General features: G+C 38.0%; 1 protein-coding gene across 4 annotated transcripts in view; it reads left to right on the forward strand.

Annotated features, from left to right (window-relative positions):
* The window catches only part of LOC141522553 (retinol dehydrogenase 11-like), a 38,778-nt gene extending 22,573 nt beyond the window's left edge, over positions 1 to 16,205 (forward strand). For 2 of the 4 annotated variants that reach the window (XM_074236062.1, XM_074236061.1), the window contains exons 2-7: positions 1,144 to 1,262; positions 1,993 to 2,148; positions 2,669 to 2,773; positions 3,870 to 4,079; positions 4,686 to 4,875; positions 6,497 to 9,152. In XM_074236062.1, coding sequence (XP_074092163.1) covers positions 1,144 to 1,262; positions 1,993 to 2,148; positions 2,669 to 2,773; positions 3,870 to 4,079; positions 4,686 to 4,875; positions 6,497 to 6,599 — 883 coding nt within the window. In that variant the 3' untranslated portion in view covers positions 6,600 to 9,152. Of the gene's footprint in view, positions 1 to 1,143; positions 1,263 to 1,992; positions 2,149 to 2,668; positions 2,774 to 3,869; positions 4,080 to 4,685; positions 4,876 to 6,496; positions 9,153 to 9,756 lie in introns of those variants that run through there. The other 2 variants (XR_012478235.1, XR_012478234.1) reach the window with 2 other exon arrangements.
* Positions 16,206 to 19,496: the final 3,291 nt, after the last annotated feature.

Genomic DNA, 19,496 nt, shown 5'->3' on the forward strand with positions numbered 1-19,496 from the left:
ACAATATATTGATTATACATGTGAAGTCATGCAAAACATATTTCCCTATTAGGCATCTTGCAAAAGAAAACATGAAAAACCTAGGAAAATAAAGTGAAAAAATATGCTTCAATTTGTACTCAGAGTTCATAAATTCTCTCCTTGGAGATCAGTAGCATCTTTCATCATAGGTTCTTTTGATTTGTCTAGGGTTGTTGTTTTGAACATAGTACTAGGTCTTTCACAATTGATTATTATTTCAATATAACTGTTACCACATACAATGTCCTAATTTGCTCACTTCACTTTGTATCAGTTCACATAAAATTTCCTGGGATTTTCTGAAAGCATCCTGCTCATCCAGCATAATAACATTTTGGTGGTATCTAGGTGGCACAGTAGAGAGAGCACTAGCCCTGGAGTCAGGAGGACCTGAGTTCAAATTCCGCCTCAGACACTTAATAATTACCTAGTTGTGCGACCTTTGGGCAAGTCACTTAACCCCATTGCCTTACAAAAACAAAAACAGCATAATAACATTTCATCTCAGTCTTATGCCACAGCTCCCCAATTGCTGGGTACCCACTTTGTTTCCATTTTTCCTAGCCATAATTCTTAATATAGAGATCTCTAATTAAAAGAGTTCACTGCTGACCCCCACAGCTTTGTTGTTCACTTGATCTGATTCTTTGTGACCCTGTCGGACACAGCACAATAATACAGACCATAGGGGTTTCTTTTTAACAATGATAGTAGAGTGATTTGGCATTTCCTTTCCAGTAGATTAAAGTAAAGAGAAGTTAAGTGACTTGCCTAGGTTCACACAGTTAATGAGTGTCTGAGGTTAGGTTTGAACTCGGGTCTTTCTGTCTCTAAGCCCAGCGTTTTTATCCCGAGCCATCTAGCTGCTTCTATTATTGCTATGAATGCAACTCATTTAACTGGGAATACTAAGACCACTTGCTTCTGCATCTTCTCCAAAAAAAAAACACCCTCAAAAAATCTTTTTAACAGCTAACAAAGGATGTTTATTGTCTGAGAGTCACTGCAATAGGAAAAAAAATCAAAGCAAATTCTAGTCTTGAGCTATAAAAGGCTTGAGGCAAAAGAAACCCAGGCTGAGGTGGGAATTTGCTGGATGAATTTTTTTTTCTCTCTCTATAGAAAAGCAGTTTCCAAAGGAATATGTACATCAACTGTGCAACTTCCTGGAAAGGTCGTGATAGTCACAGGAGCCAACACAGGCATTGGGAAGGAGACAGCCAAAGATCTTGCTCAGAGAGGCAAGTTTATGTTCCTTCAATCCCCTCCAGCTTCTATCCTTTACTTCTGTTATTATTTGTTGTGTTACATCTTTCCCTCTTAGCTTGGGGTACCAAGCTCTCAGAATTTAAAAGTATCCTTGGAACTTGTTTCAGCTGTCCCATTGAGTTTCAACCCTAAGCCAACTATTAAGTTTAGGGTTAATGACTCCTCCTTGAAATATAAAAGACCAACATTAAACATTATTCAGTTCATCCTGGTTAATCAGATTCAGCTAAGTTAACTGTTCTTTTAAGAATCTCCTGTTGTCATGCCCTCTTCTACCCATCCTGCACTCTAAGCATGTCCCCCCTTTTCCTGTATCCATGGCTTACTTTAGATTTATTTAGTTACTATCTTGTTTTCCCGTTGCCCCTAGTTTCAATGCAGTGAGACTCCCTTTCCTGGTCGGAACTGAACTGAGTGGGACAGCCCTCCCTCCCCCAGTCAGGATGATTTAACTTTCCCCCTTTGGCTTCCCCAATATTCTGGACCTCTGCCTATGATTCTCTTTTCCCCATGATGAAGAATTAGGAATAGCGAGTGTTATATGTTCTATAGGGTTTATGAGACCCTATATATCTTCCAACTTTGTAAGAACCTCCCCAAGACCATCATAGGCATCACCACCAGATTTGTTTTCAAAGTCAAATTAAAATTGTATTGTACTATACACAAAAATTGAACCTTTGTTTATATCTTTATTCTTAGGAGCTCGAGTATATATTGCTTGTAGGGATTTGCAAAAGGGGGAATTGGCAGCCAGTGAGATCCGGGCTAAGACAGGAAACCAGGAGGTGCTGGTACGGAAGCTGGATCTATCTGACACCAAATCAATCCGAGCCTTTGCTGAGACCTTCCTGTCAGGTGAGGGTCAAACTGGGCGATTAGGAAGGGTTGAAGAGAGGGCAAGATGTTCTAAAACATCTATGCATTTAAGAAATAATGAGCTGGAGGGAGAACTCAAATTTGGCTCTAATCTTGCCTCACCATAGGAATATGAAGTCTCTTCTGTCCTCTGGAAGCCATGCTCACTGGGAGAGGTAGGCAGATAGCTTTCCGAAAGTAGGGGATGACTTCTGCTTCTCTTTTAAGGGTCTGAAGGTCACCTGCATTTGTCATTTTCATGTCAGCATCATGCAAATCTCTTTTCTTTGCAGCATATGTCATTAGACTAACATCTAGTAGCATGCAGGATTGATTATTAATTGATTGATTGAATGTGATCTATGCAAGTGAAAGGAAAATAAAGATGACTTGATTCTTGAGTCTCTTTTTTTCATGCCTATGTTTAGGTAGACTGGACAGGTATCCAGACCATGGATAACCTTGGCTGGCTGCTGCTAAACTCCCTGAAGTCCTCATCTCCTCCTCCTTTTCTTTGCAGAAGAAAAACAGCTTCATATCCTGATCAATAATGCAGGAGTGATGATGTGCCCCTACTCTAAGACATCTGATGGATTTGAGATGCAAATGGGAGTCAATCACTTAGGTAAGAAGCCTAACATAGCTAGAAAGCAGAAGATATTACTAAGTCCTTCCTTCTTACAGTTGCCTAATTTGGGTTCAGTTTAATTTAAGATGTTAACAATGACCCCATTACTCTGACACCCAGCAATAATCCCTATCATCAAATCCAAGTTAGAGGACCCATATTTTAAATCTGTTATAGGAGATATCCCTTGTCTCAGGCTGTCCCTATTGAACAGAATTACTCTCTGACATCTAACTTCTGAGATCACCTCATGTAAATCATACACAAAAAGATTTGATCCACTGTTGTCCAAAATTTTGGAATCTGGTACTCCATTTGGGCCACTGTATTTGTTCCCTCTCCTCAAGTCTGACAATTTCTATAGTCATGTCAACTATTCCACATCAGTCTTTGGGGATAATCCTAATTTTTCTTTATAAAGATAGCATGGGGGGGGCGGCTAGGTGGCATAGTGGATAAAGCACTGGCCTTGGAGTCAAGAGTACCTGGGTTCAAATCCAGTCTCAGACACTTAATAATTACCTAGCTCTGTGGCCTTGGACAAGCCACTTAACCCCGTTTGCCTTTCAAAAACCTAAAAAAAAAGAATAAAAAGATAGCATGGGGGTGACTAGGTGGTGCAGTGGATAGAGCACTGGCCCTAGAGTCAGGAGTACCTGAGTTCAAATCTCGCCTCAGGCACCTATTTGTGTGGCCTTGGGCAAGCCACTTAACCCCATTACCTTGCAAAAACCTTAAGAAGAAAAAGATAGCATGGCACAGTAGAAACCATGCTAAACTTGGATTTAGAATACTTAGGTTAAAATTCCACTTCTGACCCAGCTTACCAGTTAGGGAACATCAGGCAAATCAGAAACTTAGTTGCCTCATCTGTAATGAGGATAATACATTTAAGTACATATCTTTCTGAGTTCTTGGTGAGGATTAGGTGAGAGAATGTCTGTAAACACTTTATGAACCTTAGAATGCTATGTAAATAAATGTTAGTGATAAGATAAAATGAGGAACTTGACCTGAGCTTCTCATTTTCTATAATTAACCCTCCTTGCTTTTATTGTCTCTGAACTCTCTCCTTTTCTGTGTCACTTCCCAGGTCATTTTCTTCTGACTCACCTACTGCTGGAGAGGCTGAAGGAATCAGCCCCATCAAGGGTGGTGAATGTGTCTTCTTTGGCCTTTCACCTGGGAAGGATCCATTTTTACAACCTACATGGCGAGAAATACTATAACCGGGGCCTTGCCTATTGCCACAGCAAACTGGCCAATGTACTTTTTACCCAAGAGTTAGCTCGGAGACTAAAAGGTAGGCCTGTAGCAGAACAAAAGTAGAACAGAAGATGGAGAATAGCAATAGGGAAAGTTGTCTTCCCTCCCTCTTCATCTAGGCAGAATCTCTCTTTCCAAAATGTACAGGATAAAGAATACTACATGGGGCGGCTAGGTGGCGTAGTGGATAAAGCACCTGCCCTGGAGTCAGGAGTACCTGGGTTCAAATCCGGCCTCAGACACTTAATAATTACCTAGCTGTGTGGCCCTTGGGCAAGCCACTTAACCCCGTTTGCCTTGCAAAAACCTAAAAAAAGTAAAAATAAAGAATACTACAATTTGGGCCTGGCCTACTGCTTCCTCAAGCATTGCCTGTTCAGTGGCCAGTTGGAAAATAGATAGGGAAAATAGAATTCACCAACTCTAATTAAAGTAAAATATTTGGTTTCGAGGTTTATTCTGTGTAAAGATGAGCCTCATTAATATCCCTCAGGAACTATGCCCTAGACTTCCACGTTGGTGCTGGTGATAATCTAATAATGGAAAATCTTCATGTTGGGAATACTTCTACTTTCTCTGTCCTCAATGAGGTTTTTGAATTCTTGTATATGACTTCCCATAATTCCTGTCCTTCTAATTCTAGGTACAGGGGTTACTACATATTCTGTACATCCTGGAACGGTCAACTCTGAATTGTTTCGTCATTCTACTTGCCTGCAACTGCTGTTAAAGCTCTTCTCCTTCATCATTAAGACCCCACAGGAGGGAGCCCAGACCAGCCTGTACTGTGCCTTGACTGAGGGCCTTGAGCCTCTGAGTGGGAAACATTTCAGGTATAATTCTGTTTATAGAGGTCAGATTTTTACTCCCAAAAGATGTCAGTTGTATAACAAACCTGGAGTTTTAAAATAAGCCTTATGTAGAAGGAAATTATTGAATGAATGTCATTGATAAATGACAGTTCCTGAATGGTTTGTCCATCATACTTCTCCTACCAAGTCACATTTGAAACTATCAGTAGCATGGATTTTCTGCATTTTAATTGTGATGCAAAGGAAAATGCACTAGACTAAATTGACCTGAATTCTAGTCCCTACTAAGGGACTGCTGCCTTATTGAAATCATCACCCTTGTTGTTCAGTTGTTCAGGGTGTGTGGCCTCCTACTCTTTTTGATCCATAGACCATCATCACACACTAGTGCTGTCCATGGAGGTTTTTTTTGACAAAGATACTAGAGTGGTTACCATTTTTTTTTTAGGTTTTTTTGCAAGGCAAACGGGGTTAAGTGGCTTGCCCAAGGCCACACAGCTAGGTAATTATGAAGTGTCTGAGGCCGGATTTGAACCCAGGTACTCCTGACTCCAGGGTCGGTGCTTTATTCACTGTGCCACCTAGCCACCCCGGTTACCATTTCTTTGTCCGGTGGTTTTGGTGGATCCTTCTGTCAGGCAATCAGAGGTTAAGTGACTTGCCAGGGTCACATAACTAGGAAGTACCTGAGGCTGGTTTAGAACTCAGATCTTCCTGACACAGACCTAGAGCTGTTATCTTGTACCATGGTTCACTTGCCAAATCTTGTCCAGTCTACCTCCAGTGTTTTTATCATTCATCTCCTTTTTTTTCTGCTGCAATAACCATCATTGCTGTAATTCTGACCTTGCAAAAAAATATTCATTAAGTACTCTCTATGTGTCTAGATATTTTGCTGAGTGTTAAGGATACAAAGAAAGGCAAAAAAGATTTCAAAATTATCTCAATTATCTCAAAATTATAAAATTATACATTAATCCCCTTTGAACACTCTGTGGTCTTACAAACCCACCTTGCTATTTTTTGCCCATAACATTTCTATCTCCCTTCTGACAGTCACCCATGATTAGAACATGCTCCCTCTACACCTCCTTCTCTTAAAGTCTCTGCTTCTTTCAGAGTTCCACTGGAGGACCAGCTCCTCCATGAGAACTTTTCTGATCCCCTCAGAAGCTTGTGTTTTACCTTTCCATTCAAATTACCTTGTAATTACTTTATATATGTTTTAGCAAAACAAATTCATTCACTCGCTGACCATGTCCAGAAATTTATGCCTCATTCATGTATCTTTTTTTTCATATTAAATTCATTTAACATTATTAATTTTCCCCCATTACATGCAGAAACAAGTTTCAACATTCACTTGCCTCATCCTGTACGTTAAACTCATCACCTCTCTGGCAGGAGGTGGGTGGCATGTTTCATCTTCAATCCTTTGGACTTGTTTCAGGACACAAACTAGGATTTGAGTTCAAATCCTGTGAAACTCATTGCATCTTTCTACTCTATTAGGTAGTTAGGGGTTAGAGTGGATAAGAACACTGGGTATAGAACCAGAAAGACCTGAGTTCTAACTGGAAAGTTGCTGAACCTCTGTTTCATGCACACTGTCAGTGACATCAACCTCTCCTTTCTCCTCCAGTGATTGTAGTCCTGCATGGATTTCCTCCCGGGGACGCAATGGGACAACGGCAAGGCGATTATGGGATGCCAGTTGTGATCTGCTGGGCATCCAGCAGAACTGATAAATGGGGGTAGCCCATCATCAAAGAGCGGTTCAGTGTTAATGTGCTAAAAGGACTTCTCCAAGGTTGGTTGAAAGGGAGCACAATCCTTCCACTGATGATACATTTGCCTACCTGACTTCAGGGTAATAACCCAATGCACTGCCAGATCTTTCTAAGTATCTTTTACTTGTATAAAAGTCACTGTCACTGCAGGGCCATCAGTAATATTACATGTGCAGGTAATTCTTTCCTTCTGTTTACCTCTAGATGAATGGGACCAAACTATGGGGAGGGAAGGATTATACTAAAAAACCTCTTTGACCTTTATTATATAGTATCTGGTCCTTACTGAACTGATCTTCATCTTCAGGAAAATAGTTCTGTCAACTTAGTCTGGAGACCCTTCATCAAGACTGTAACCAGGTCCCTTCCTCCTTTGATTAAAAACAAATCTGGGACTGATGTTTAGACTCATTCAAGAAAATTTTTATCAAATCTAGACTGGACTTTGGTGTTCTTTTGAGTAGTATGGAGCTACTGTGTTTATGGAGGAGCAGATTATGTTTCTAACAGGATAGCTTTGACAAAAAAAATCACCAACCCTCTCCTCCCACTCCATTTAGGAGAAAATAAGGTCAAATGTTCTTTATCATTTTCTTGTAGTTTTGGCTAGAAGAGGGACTGCATTTAGTGGCCTCAGGCTGCTCATATCCCTCTTCCTTTTACCTTTGTTTATCTTTTTAAAAAGTCAAGAGAGAGAGAGAGCAAGACTTATTAATCATCACCAGTCACATATGTTCATTGCTGGTATAACTCAGTAATGTTTCCAACTGCTACCAATGATTGGAAATTGACTCCATTGTTACACAATAAAGAATATGAGAGAGAAGAAACAAATGTCATTTGGTCTTCATACATACAATATTTTTTTTGTAGTTTTTACTCTTTGGTGTCACTGATGATTACAAACCAGTTAAGTGACTGAGCCTTCCTTTCAGTTGTATTTTTCTGGCAGAGTAGGACAGTATGTGGAGAAATTGGGCAGAAGGAAGAGAATTAGAAAAGCATGGGGAAGGGGGATTATTGGACACTGAATGGATGGTAGAAGATAGAGAAAATAGTGGGGTCAAAGTGAAGAGCTATAAAGGAATGGAAGAGGTCTGTCTGTAAGATAGTGGATAAACTAAAATGGTCATCCCTACCAGCATTAATATAGCAGGGTAAATCACCTTCATACTGTAAGAAATAATTTCCTGTGTCTCGTATTAAAACATACTGAGATTTTGGATCATTTTACTCAATTTCCAGACAACTGGGTGGAACAGAGAATAGAGTACCAAATCTAGAATCAGGAAGATGAGTTCAAATCCAACCCCAGAAACTTATTAGCTATGTGACCCTGGGCAAGTCTTTTAATCTCAATTTTTTCATAATAACACCTACCTTCTAGGAGTATGGTTAGGATCAAATGAGATAATAATTGTAAAGTACCTAGCAGAGTGCTTTTTGGAATAGAGTGATGTATATAAACATTATGTTGTTGTTGTTATTATTATTATTCCAAGCATTTGTTTTCCATTGGGATTATATAAACATGGGTAAAATTGCTACTTGTGGAATTTAACTTTTTTTTTTTAGGGTTTTTTCCCAAGGCAATGGGATTAAATGGCTTGCTCAAGGCCACTCAGCTAGGTAATTATTAAGTGTCTGAGGCTGGATTTGAACTCAGGTACTCCTGACTCCAGTGCCAGCGCTCTATCCACTGCGCCACCTAGCTGCCCCCTGGAATTTAACTTTCTACAACATTAATGCTTGCAAAGTAAAACAGGAATTAGAAAATTGTTTGCCTCAACTGTTCAGGAATTTGGATGGTGTTTTTTTCTGAACTGATATTACTTAATTTTCAAGAGGAACTGAAAGACCTTATAGTATTGTAGTATTGTGGTATTGTAGTATTTACTACAGAGGTTCAGCAAATTTCCAGTTGGAACTCAGGTCTTTCTGATTCTATACCTAGTGTTCTTATCCACTCTAACCCCTAACTACCTAATAGAGTAGAAAGATGCAATGAGTTTCACAGGATTTGAATTCAAATCCTAGTTTGTGTCCTGAAACAAGTCCAAAGGATTGAAGATGAAACATGCCACCCACCTGCCAGAGGTGATGAGTTTAAGGTACAGGATGAGGCAAGTGAATGTTGAAACTTGTTTCTGCATGTAATGGGGAAAATTAATAGTATTAAATGATACATGAATGAGGCATAAATTTCTGGACATGGTCAGTGAGTGAATGAATTTGTTTTGCTAAAACATATAGAAAGTAATTACAAGGTAATTTGAATGGAAAGGTAAAATACTACAATATAGAACTAGTTGTGAATCTTCATGTTTAAACATTTCTCATCTCTCTTCCATATAGTCATCATTATGGCCTAGAAAATGGATCTGCTGCTGCTCCAGAGAGGAAGTTTCTTGGTTTTATGACAGTTTTTTTTTGGTTTATAGTACAGAATTAATACTGGTATTTAACTTACATGAAATGGACCATGATAAATAAAAGAGATGCTATTTTTTTGTGTTGTTATTATTTTTTGACTGGACTTGGGCTCTGGTTGATGTAGGAAGTCCAGGTGAGAAAACTCCACCAGTGCAGTTCTGTAACTATTCTGCTACCTATAGTCTTAGTGCATTGCTCAGGGAACTTGAGTGATTTTCCCATTAGTTACAAAAGTTCTGTTTTCAGCCAGCCTTCCTGACTTTGAGATCACCATATTAGCAGTTCTCCAAGTTTTTGGACTCATGACCTTTTGTTTGATTAAGGAGTTTTGGTTTCAATTCGCTCCTCCCAAATGACACATTCACACCAACAAAACTAAAAAGAGTATATTTAATAAAGTGATTATAAAACAGGTAGAAATAAATCAGTTTCACAGCAAAAGTAACCAGTAAGTCCCAATATAATAAAAAGAAGAGCAAAGCCTACATAGACATAGATATTAAAAGAAAACATCACCAATCAGGAGAGCTTCAACTTCCAAATCAACAATGGCTGGGGGGGGGGGATCTCATCCATGGAGAATTGATTCTGCCTGAGACTTTTCTTTCTCTCTCTTTCTTTCTCTCTCTCTCCTTCTCTCTTTCCTTCTTCCTTTCTTTCCCAAACCTGGACTTAACAGAAAGGCTGGACAAGAACTTGGGATCCCCCCAGCCACGGACTGTTCAGAGTTGGTGCTCCCCTGAATTGATACCCATGCCAGTGTGTGGACACTCTGGAACATGAGTATAATGCCCAAGCTGATGAACTCTTAAAAGCAGAAGAAAAATCCCTGCAAATGATGCCCCTGGAGAATAGGGACGATTTGACACTGGGAAAATGGATTCACATTACTGCAGGTCATCTTGGTGCTCTTGCATCTTACAGTGTCTCATAGGCTCTGGCTTTATACTGAAGCATAGACTTGGACTCCGGGAGCTCAACTAGCAAATTCAGGAATCCAGATCCAGTTGACATGGAAATAAGCCACTAAATCTAGACAACAAGGAGATTTCATCTGTCCTGCATACAGCAAATGTAATATTGCTAATTGGACTATTGCTAATTGGTCTAGTGATGCTAAATTTTATAGAGCCCCATTACCTATGTCTGCCCTCCTAACGGGACCTTCTATAACTATTCTTATCTCTTCATTGGTTAATATCTCATGTTGTATTACTCCTCTCCACTTTACGCTCCCAACATTACAGGATAAAGTAATAAGACAAAGATTAACTGAAAATTGTACTACATGGAATATAAATAACTCCACCCTTCATTATTCATTATTATTGCCCAAAACACCACCCACCAATCATCCTCCATCTGTTGTTCGTGTCCTGAAATCATGTATTAATACCTCTATTGCTCAGCACAAAATTGTCCTTCATTATAATGTGTCCTTTCTACCTTTATTGCCCTGTACTAGATTTAAAAGAGCCTGGTATGACACCCTACTTGGTGGGGCAGGAACAGGTTTGGGTATAGTAAATTCTATGGATCTTGAGACCTTGGCCAGCAGACTGCGCAGTGCTGGACGGGATGTATCTCAAGCTTTGACAATTAATGCTAATTGGTTGCCCATGATGATCCTGCCACACCAAAATACTTTAAAATACCAAGGCCAATTCTTACAAGTTTTTTAATGATAGCATTCTAGCTAATATATGGATTGATGCTAATATAAGTGCCCTGTTTAGTTGGACCAAATGTTCTTTGAAAAACATGTACACTTTAATACAAAAAGAGAATGCTCAAAGATTATTAAAAGAAGGAGATACTAACATTTGGGATGTAGCATTACCCTATATGGCAAATTATTGGAAACAGATCAACCCTGAACAAGCTCAGTGTACCTCCCTTTGGTGTAGTGGGACTGTAGTATATTATCAAGTTCATATATGGAAAATGATGTGTCAATTCCATGTGATTCCTTTTGTGTTACATGATTATTTTGCTTTACCACGTATAAATAGTAACTATATAGATCAAGACAATGTAACTTATACTTTACAGGACTGTACTTTCACTAACAAAGGCATCCTGTGTGAGATGATGAATAGGCAGATGGAGCCCTGCCTTCTCTCACACTCCTCTAACCTTTGTGACTTAACTGTCTATCCTCTTTCTAACTTTTCAATGTTATATGAAGTATCTTCTCAACACATTTGTTTAACCTCTAATAATAGTACTGATTTAGCTTCTGTCTCTCAGAAACCTCCCTTGTCTGGATGTTTTACTAACATCTCTTTTTTACACTGGCAGGGTGATGATTTTTACTTTTCCCCTGATACAGATGTTATTGTTAAGAATTTGACTTGGGTACCCAAATTGTTACCTCTTCCCCATACTTCTTTATCTTTACAACCTTTAATTGCTATTCTTAATCAATCTTATGTCCTAAAAAAACTGTTAGAGTCTAATCAGCATGCTTTGAATGAACATCGAATACAGACTCACATAGTTGTGGGACATTTAGTCGAGGCCTCTCATTTAGTAACTTCTGATACTAATCACCATTGGTATGATTTCCTGTTTAAATCAGCAATTACTACTAGATATTTTAACAGTTTAGCTATTCCTATATTGTTGTTAATGATTTTATTGTTATTATTATGCATTTGTGCTTTTTATAAACAAATTTGTAATAAGTTTACTCCTATAGTCCCATCCTCATACATTTCTCGTGACCTTAAGGCCAAATGAATAAGAAAATGAAGTTTTCTTATAAGTAAGTTCTCTCAAGCCTGTATGAGGATGTGCCTTCCTCACAAATTTACCTCCCCACTCTGGACATTCCATAGGTGATTTGGCCGCATTCCAAAGACTCCAGGAGCTAGCCACTCCTTGGAATACACAGGTAGTACTAGGGAGAACTGGCTATTCTCACAGTATTGACCTTATTCAAAGTAAAATCTTCCGGCCCCCTATGGCATTTCCTTGAAGTCTTCAAACTGCTAGACTTATAGGCTTTTCCCATATTACTGTTAAAGGAACTTCCAACTAAATTAGCATCTAGCCTTCTCTGTTCTCCACTGATAAATACTCTTGAGGCTCCAAGCATTGGTGGGAATCTCACCCATGGAGAATTGATTCTGCCTGGGACTTTTCTTTCTCTCTTTCTCTCTCTTTCTCTCTTTCCTTCTTTCTTCCTTTCTTTCCCAAACCGGGACTTAACAGAAAGGCTGGACAAGAACTTGGGATCCCCCCAGCCACGGACTGTTCAGAGTTGGTGCTCCCCCGAATTGGTGATGTTATCTTTATCTTTTTCTTCTACTTTGATTATAGTATTACTAACCCATTGTCTTTAATGTATTAGTTGCTGTATTGGATGTTATTGTAATCAATCTACTCCTTGTGTTGTGTAATTAAAATACTTTAATTTAAAAAAAAAAAAACAATGGCTGGGGAATCCCGGGAAGCCTTCAGAGTCCCAACTGGGAAAGCCCCAGGCAGAGCATCCTCTCCATGGGTGAAACTCCAATCCGAAGAGGGTCTGATTAGATCTAAATAGCTTGAGAACCAGAAGGCTTCTTAACAATTTTTTGTGGAATAAAACCAAATTTTCCAGTTTGTCTGAGAAGGGAGCCACCCCTCCCCGAACCTCAAGAATTACAGTGTTTACATTCAGGAACAGCTGAAGAGATAGGCGATGTTAATCAAGTACGGCTTGATTGAGAGTCTGGCCAGGACCAGTCAAGGATGTTCAGTGGTTCTTTTAAATAGTCGAGCTGTTTTAAATAGTGCATGAGATCAATCCTGCTCATTTCCCTTCCCTGTACATCAGGGGTGAATTGGGGGTCAGGGATTCTCTGTACCAGAGGCAAATTGAGGGTCAGTAATAATCTGCAGCTAAACTATAAGGCCTTACCATGGAAAATCTCATATCCAGTGTATTAATCATACATTCGGCCCTAAGATTATACATGGTATAGGCCGTTCCAACTTTGGGGTTTAATTTTCTAGAAATTTTCTTTATTCTGGTATATATGTATATATTACACAAGAATAACAAAAGAAGCAGTGCAACAAGCAATAGAAGAGGATGTACTATTATGGAAAGATACTTTTGGGCTGAAGCTGATCTAAATAAGAAAGTTATACCAATGATGATTAGTATCAATAGTTACAAGGTGAAAGGCTTCAAGTTTACCAGCAACTATGTAGTTCTGTATTTGGTGTTCATTAAGAGCTCTTTCATTTTTCTCCAATAGTTGCTTTAGAGAATCAGAATCACTTAATATTTATATAAGAGGTTCTAAAGATGGATATATATTTGGAAAAGTTAAATATTTTGGTACCCAGTTAAGAGTTACTTTAGGGGCGGCTAGGTGGTGTAGTGGATAGAGCACTGGCCCTGGAGTCAGGAGTACCTGAGTTCAAATGCGGCCTCAGACACTTAATAATTACCTAGCTGTGTGGCCTTGGGAAAGCCACTTAACCCCATTGCCTTGCAAAAAAACTTTAAAAAAAACACAACAACAAAAAAAGAGTTACTTTATCCAAAACTTCCAAAACCAAATATTTTATTTATACAAAGTCAAATTTGCCTATACCTTCATTATACATGCTTTAGCTTCCATAAATTTGATATACTTCCAAAAAAAAAAAACCAACCTTCTCTAAGCCTCTTCATTTTTTCCTTGCAACCCTTTCAATATTCTTTTCACAGGTCCTTAAATCCAGGATTCAGACTGCACAACTTGCATATTCTCTTAATATACTATTTAAGCATATTTCAGACTTTTTTCATCCCCATTTCTTCTTTTTTTATTTTAACACATACTGTTCTTGACTAGATCCAATGACTTATTTAAAACCTTACTTTTACAGCTAAATAGGCATAGTTCTATTTACAAGTTCTTGGGCAAGATTTTTCTATGTCCCTGATTCCATGTATACTTAAAATTTTACAGATTGTGGTAAGTCCCTCTACTTTAGCAAGAATAATCTCGCATCAGGTAAATTTAGAGTCATCCCCTTTAAAATGTACTAATATGTACTCCAGGAGAAGGGGAACAATCATCACTGAGTACTCCTTTTTGGGTAATTGACCTATCTTCATCATTATTTCAACTTGTTTTACCTAAATTTCTTTTCCTCCCAAGCCTGTAATTTTAATGGACATTCCATTTCTAAATATACTAGGTTTGCCATACATCGAAGAGGTCTTGCCCCAGTATCAAAATAAAACAAAGCTAACAAACAGTTGTATATCCATTTTTTTGCAATTTATAATTAACTTTATGAGAAGCCAATAATCCATCTCTGTTCTCCCTTACCAGGGTTTGGTCCCTATTTACTATTCTCCTTTAAGAGAGGGCAATTATAAGGAGGGTGCCAACGGAGTGGCCCTAATTTCCCTATTTCTACTTTTTTGTCCTTTCTTCTTATTCATCCTGAACAAGTTAGGAGTAGGGAGTCCATCAATCTTATTCCTATCCACTTCTGCTTGTAGCAGGGCAATAAACGAATCTTTTTTGGGACATTCTATTTTTGTACTTATCTTGAGACTGATCAGCAGCATGTTCACCACTCCTATATCGAGATTTATTGCCATCAGTATACTCCCAGTTGCCTGAGTTCTCTAATTGGGAGATTTTGTCCAAAACTTCTGCCAGAGGCTTTCCTGCTTCACTAAGCAGCAATGTCATTATCAAATTTTTGTATCTGGGGGGGCCCCTCTGGACTAAGGTATTATAGCGGGCCGCTCCAACCAAAGTCAAATCATATGTATCTGCATCCCCCACCATAGTTTGAACTTTCTTTTTATCAATCTTCCCTTTTTTCTTCCTATATTTAAACTGTGACATTCTAACAGCAGCTTTTTCAGCTACACCCTGATAATTGCATACCTGATCTCCTAAAATAAAGTTCTGACATTGTAGAATTTCTTCCACAGCCTTATCTCTCTGATCCCACCCCCTTCTACAGACTCCTGTCATTCCTTTGCCTTTTCCCACAGTTACTTGCTTCAAACATTCAGTTACTTGTGTGGGAGACCCTTGTTTCATATGGCTCCCCTATGCCCATTATCTAGCAAGGGATGAATATCGTAAATCTTCCCAACCCATTATATACATGTCTCTTTTTCTACATTTTTCTTTAAAAATGTTATTTTGTAGAGCAAATCCTGTTCATGACGCCAATTTTGTTTGATTAAGGAGTATTGGTTTCGATTTGCTCCTCCAAAATGACATGTTCACACCAACAAAACTAAAAAAAGTATATTTAATAAATTGGTAGAAATAAATCAGTTTTACAGGTAGAAATAAATCAGTTTTACGGCAAAAGTAACCAATAAGTCCCAATATAATAAAAAAGAGCAGAGCCTACATAAATATAGATATTAAAAGAAAACATCAATCGAAGGAGCTTCAACATCTGAATCAATAGCGGGTGAGGAATCCCAGGTTACAGCTTCAGAGTCTTGATTGGAAAAGCCCCAGGCAGAGCATCCTCTCCATGGGTGAAACTCTAATCTGAAGAGGGTCTAATTAGATCTTAAATAGCTTGAGAACAAAGAACGCTTCTTGCCAATGTTTTGTGGAATAAAACCAAATTTTCCAGTTTGTCTGAGAAGGGAGCCACCCCTCCCTGAGCCCCAAGAATTATGGTGTTTACATTCAGGAATGGCTGAAGAGATAGGCAATGTTAATCAAGAAGGGCCTTGAGAGTCTGGCCAGGACCAGTCAGGGATGTTCAGTGGTTCTTTCAAATGCTCAAGCTGTTTTAAATATGTGCATGAGATCAGTCCTGCTCATCTCCTGGCCCTGTACATCAGGGGTGAATTGGGGGTCAGGGTTCTCTGTATACTAGAGGTAAATTGAGGGTTAGTAATTCTCTGCAGCTAAACTATAACGCCTTACCATGGAAAATCTTACATCCCATGTATTAACTATATAACCTTCTATATTCTTAAGTGGCATAGTGGATAGAGCACTGGCCCCAGAGTCAGGAGTACCTGAGTTCAAATCCAGCCTCAGACACTTAATAATTACTTAGCCGTGTGGCCTTGGGCAAGCCATTAATCCCATTGCTTTTACTCTTAAAAATTATGGAAGAACTCAAAGAAATTTTTTATGTGTTTTATATCTCTCAGTATTTAATGTATTAGAAATTAAGACAAATTTTAAAATGTTTATTCATTTATTTTAATGTAGCAATAATAAATTCATTACATATTAAAATAACATGAAAAATAACATTTTCCAAAAGAAAAAATAAAATTAGTGGCTTTGTTTTACATCTTTATTGCGAATCTCTTTCATTTCTGGCATAACAGAAAGCAACTGGATTTTTTTTTTCTGTTTCTACACTGTCTTTTGTGATATGTTGTTTTGGTTGAAATCCCTGAATTAAATCTGGCCTCCCATAAATAGGTCATTGAAAAATAGAGTTTTTAAATATGTTAATAACATCTTGGTATTATTATAAAAATAGTTGTGACCTTAAGGACCCCCCCCCCCCAGAAAAGATCACAGAGACCTCCAGGAGTGCGTAAGCCGTACATTGAGAATTGCTATAGTATACCATGCTTTCTGTTTCCAAAGATTATTATCCAGTGAGAAAGGTGAGGTAAGACTTGTTTTTAAGGAAAGATTTTAGTTTACCATGTACTGGAAAAACTATATAAATTTAGGTACACAAATAATGATTATCTATTTTTATATTTTATCTTTATCTATCTATCTATCTATTATCTATTTATTTATTTATTTTGAATTTTACAGTTTTTCTCCTGACCTCACTTCCCTCTTCCACCCCTCTCAGAAGGCAATCTGTTAGTCTTTAAATTGTTTCTATGGTACATATTGATCTAGGTTGAATATGAGAGAGAAATTATATCTTTAAGGAAAAAAAATAAAGTATAAGAGAACAAAATTGTAGAATAAGATAACTTTTTTTAATAGTAATAGTCTTTGGTATTTGTTCAAACTCCACATTTCTTTCTCTGGATACAGATGGTATTCTCCATTGCAGACAGCCCCAAATTGTCCCTGATTGTTGCACTGATGGAATAAGCAAGTCCATTAAAGTTGATCATCACCCCCACGTTGCTGTAAGGGTGTACAGTGTTCTGGTTCTGTTCATCTTGCTCAGCATGAGTTCATGCAAATCCTTCCAGGCTTCCCTGAATTCCCATTCCTCCTAGTTTCTAATAGAACAATAGTGTTCCATAACATACATATACCACAATTTGTTCAGCCATTCCCCAAATTGATGGACATTCACTCGGTTTCCGATTCTTTTTTTTTTAGGTTTTTGCAAGGCAAATGGGGTTAAGTGGCTTGCCCAAGGCCACACAGCTAGGTAATCATTAAGTGTCTGAGACCACATTTGAACCCAGGTACTCCTGACTCCTGGGCCATTGCTTTATCCACTGCACCACCTAGCCACCCCCAGTTTCCAATTCTTTGCCACCACAAACAGGGCTACTATGAATATTTTTGTACAAGTGATGTTTTTACCCTTTTTTATGATCTCTTCAGGGTATAGACCTAGTAGTGGTATTGCTGGATCAAAGGGTATGCACATTTTTGTTGCCCTTTGGGCATAATTCCTAATTGCTCTCCAGAAATGTTGGATGAGTTCACAGCTCCACCAATAGTGCATTAGTGTCCCAGATTTCCCACATCCCTTCCAATAGTGATCATTGTCCTTTCTGGTCATATTGGCCAGTCTGAAAGGTGTGAGGTGGTATCTCTGAGATGCTTTAATTTGCATTTCTCTAATAAGTAATGATTTAGAGCAAATTTTCATATGACTATGGATCGCTTCGATTTCCTCATCTGTAAATTGTCTTTGCATATCCTTTGACTATTTGTCAGTTGGGAATGGCTTGTTTTTTTTTAAAAAATTTGACTCAGTTCTCTGTATATTTCAGAAATGAATCCTTTGTCAGAAATACTAAAAATTGTTTCCCAATTTACTACATTTCTTTTGATCTTGGTTACAGTGGTTTTGTCTATGCAAAAGCTTTTTAATGTAATCAAAATTATCTTGTTTGTTTTTAATGATGTTCTCCATCTCTTCCTTGGTAATAAACTGCTTCCCTTTCCATAGATCCGACAGGTAAACTACTCCTTGATCTCCTAGTTTGCTTATAATATTATTCTTTATGTCTAAATCCTGTATCCATTTTGATTTTATCTTGGTGTGAAGTATTGGTCTAATCCAAGTTTCTGCCATACTAACTTCCAATTTTCCCTACAGTTTTTATCAAAGAGAATTTTTAATCCCAAAAGCTGGACTCTTTCGGTTTATCACACAGCAGATTACCATAATCATTTTCTGCTATTGCACTTAGTCTATTCCACTGATCCACCACTCTATTTCTTAGCCAGTACCAGACAGTTTCATGACTTATGCTTATAATATAATTTTAGATCTGGTAGAGCTAAGCCACCTTCTTTTGTACTTTTTTTCATTGAATCCCTGGAAATTCTTGACTTTATTTCTCCCTTTGAATTTCCTTAAAATTTTTTCTAACACATTAATTTTTTGGAATTTTGATTGGTAATAAGTAGTTTAATTTAGGTAGAACTATCATTTTTATTATATTATCTAGGCCCATCCATGAGCAGATGATATTTGCCCAGTTATTTATATCTGATTTTATTTTTGCGAGAAGTGTTTTGTAAGTGTTTTCAAAAAGTTTGAGTCTTCCTTGGCAGGTAGATTCCCAAGTATTTTATATTGTCTGAGGTTACTTTGAATGGGGTTTCAGTGATGATTATATTTAAGGCACTATTATTTTGCTAAATTTTCTCATGCCAGTGACAAAGTTCTCTTCTTTCTACATTTTCTCCCTTGATTCAGATATTGCAAAGATATATATATATATATATATATATATATATATACATATATATATATATATTTTGTATAGCACCTTCTCTCTAAAAGTTTCTGAGATAAAAGCAGTTCTTTAGCAGAAGAATGCAATATACAATTTCTTGTATAGAGAAATTTATAAGGGGAAAAAAAAGAGGAAGGAAAATCTTGCTGGTACCTCTGCCCCAAGAGGAGGATGCAGCCAATCCCTAAGCTAATTCTGAAAGGTGTGCTTTTTATTTTTATTATTGTGCTTCTCAATCAAGTAATCATCATTTATTTAAGGACCTATTAAGGGTGAAGCACTATGTTAAGTGCTGAGGAAACAAAAAAGGTAAAAGATTATCCCTGATCCAGGAGTCTGTCAGGAAGCTAGCCTGAGTTTAGCACCATTACCTTGGCTACTAATGGGATCCATTGAGGTTTCCTGGAAGGTGTATCATTTTCTATTCTCTCCCATCCTTTCCCAACTTATATAAGCAGAGATGGGGGAAAGGACCCCCAAAAAAGCAGATGTAGCTGTAGATGAGAATGATTTAGTGGCTA

Source organism: Macrotis lagotis, chromosome 4 (assembly GCF_037893015.1).
Source record: "Macrotis lagotis isolate mMagLag1 chromosome 4, bilby.v1.9.chrom.fasta, whole genome shotgun sequence".
Taxonomy (NCBI): domain Eukaryota; kingdom Metazoa; phylum Chordata; class Mammalia; order Peramelemorphia; family Peramelidae; genus Macrotis; species Macrotis lagotis.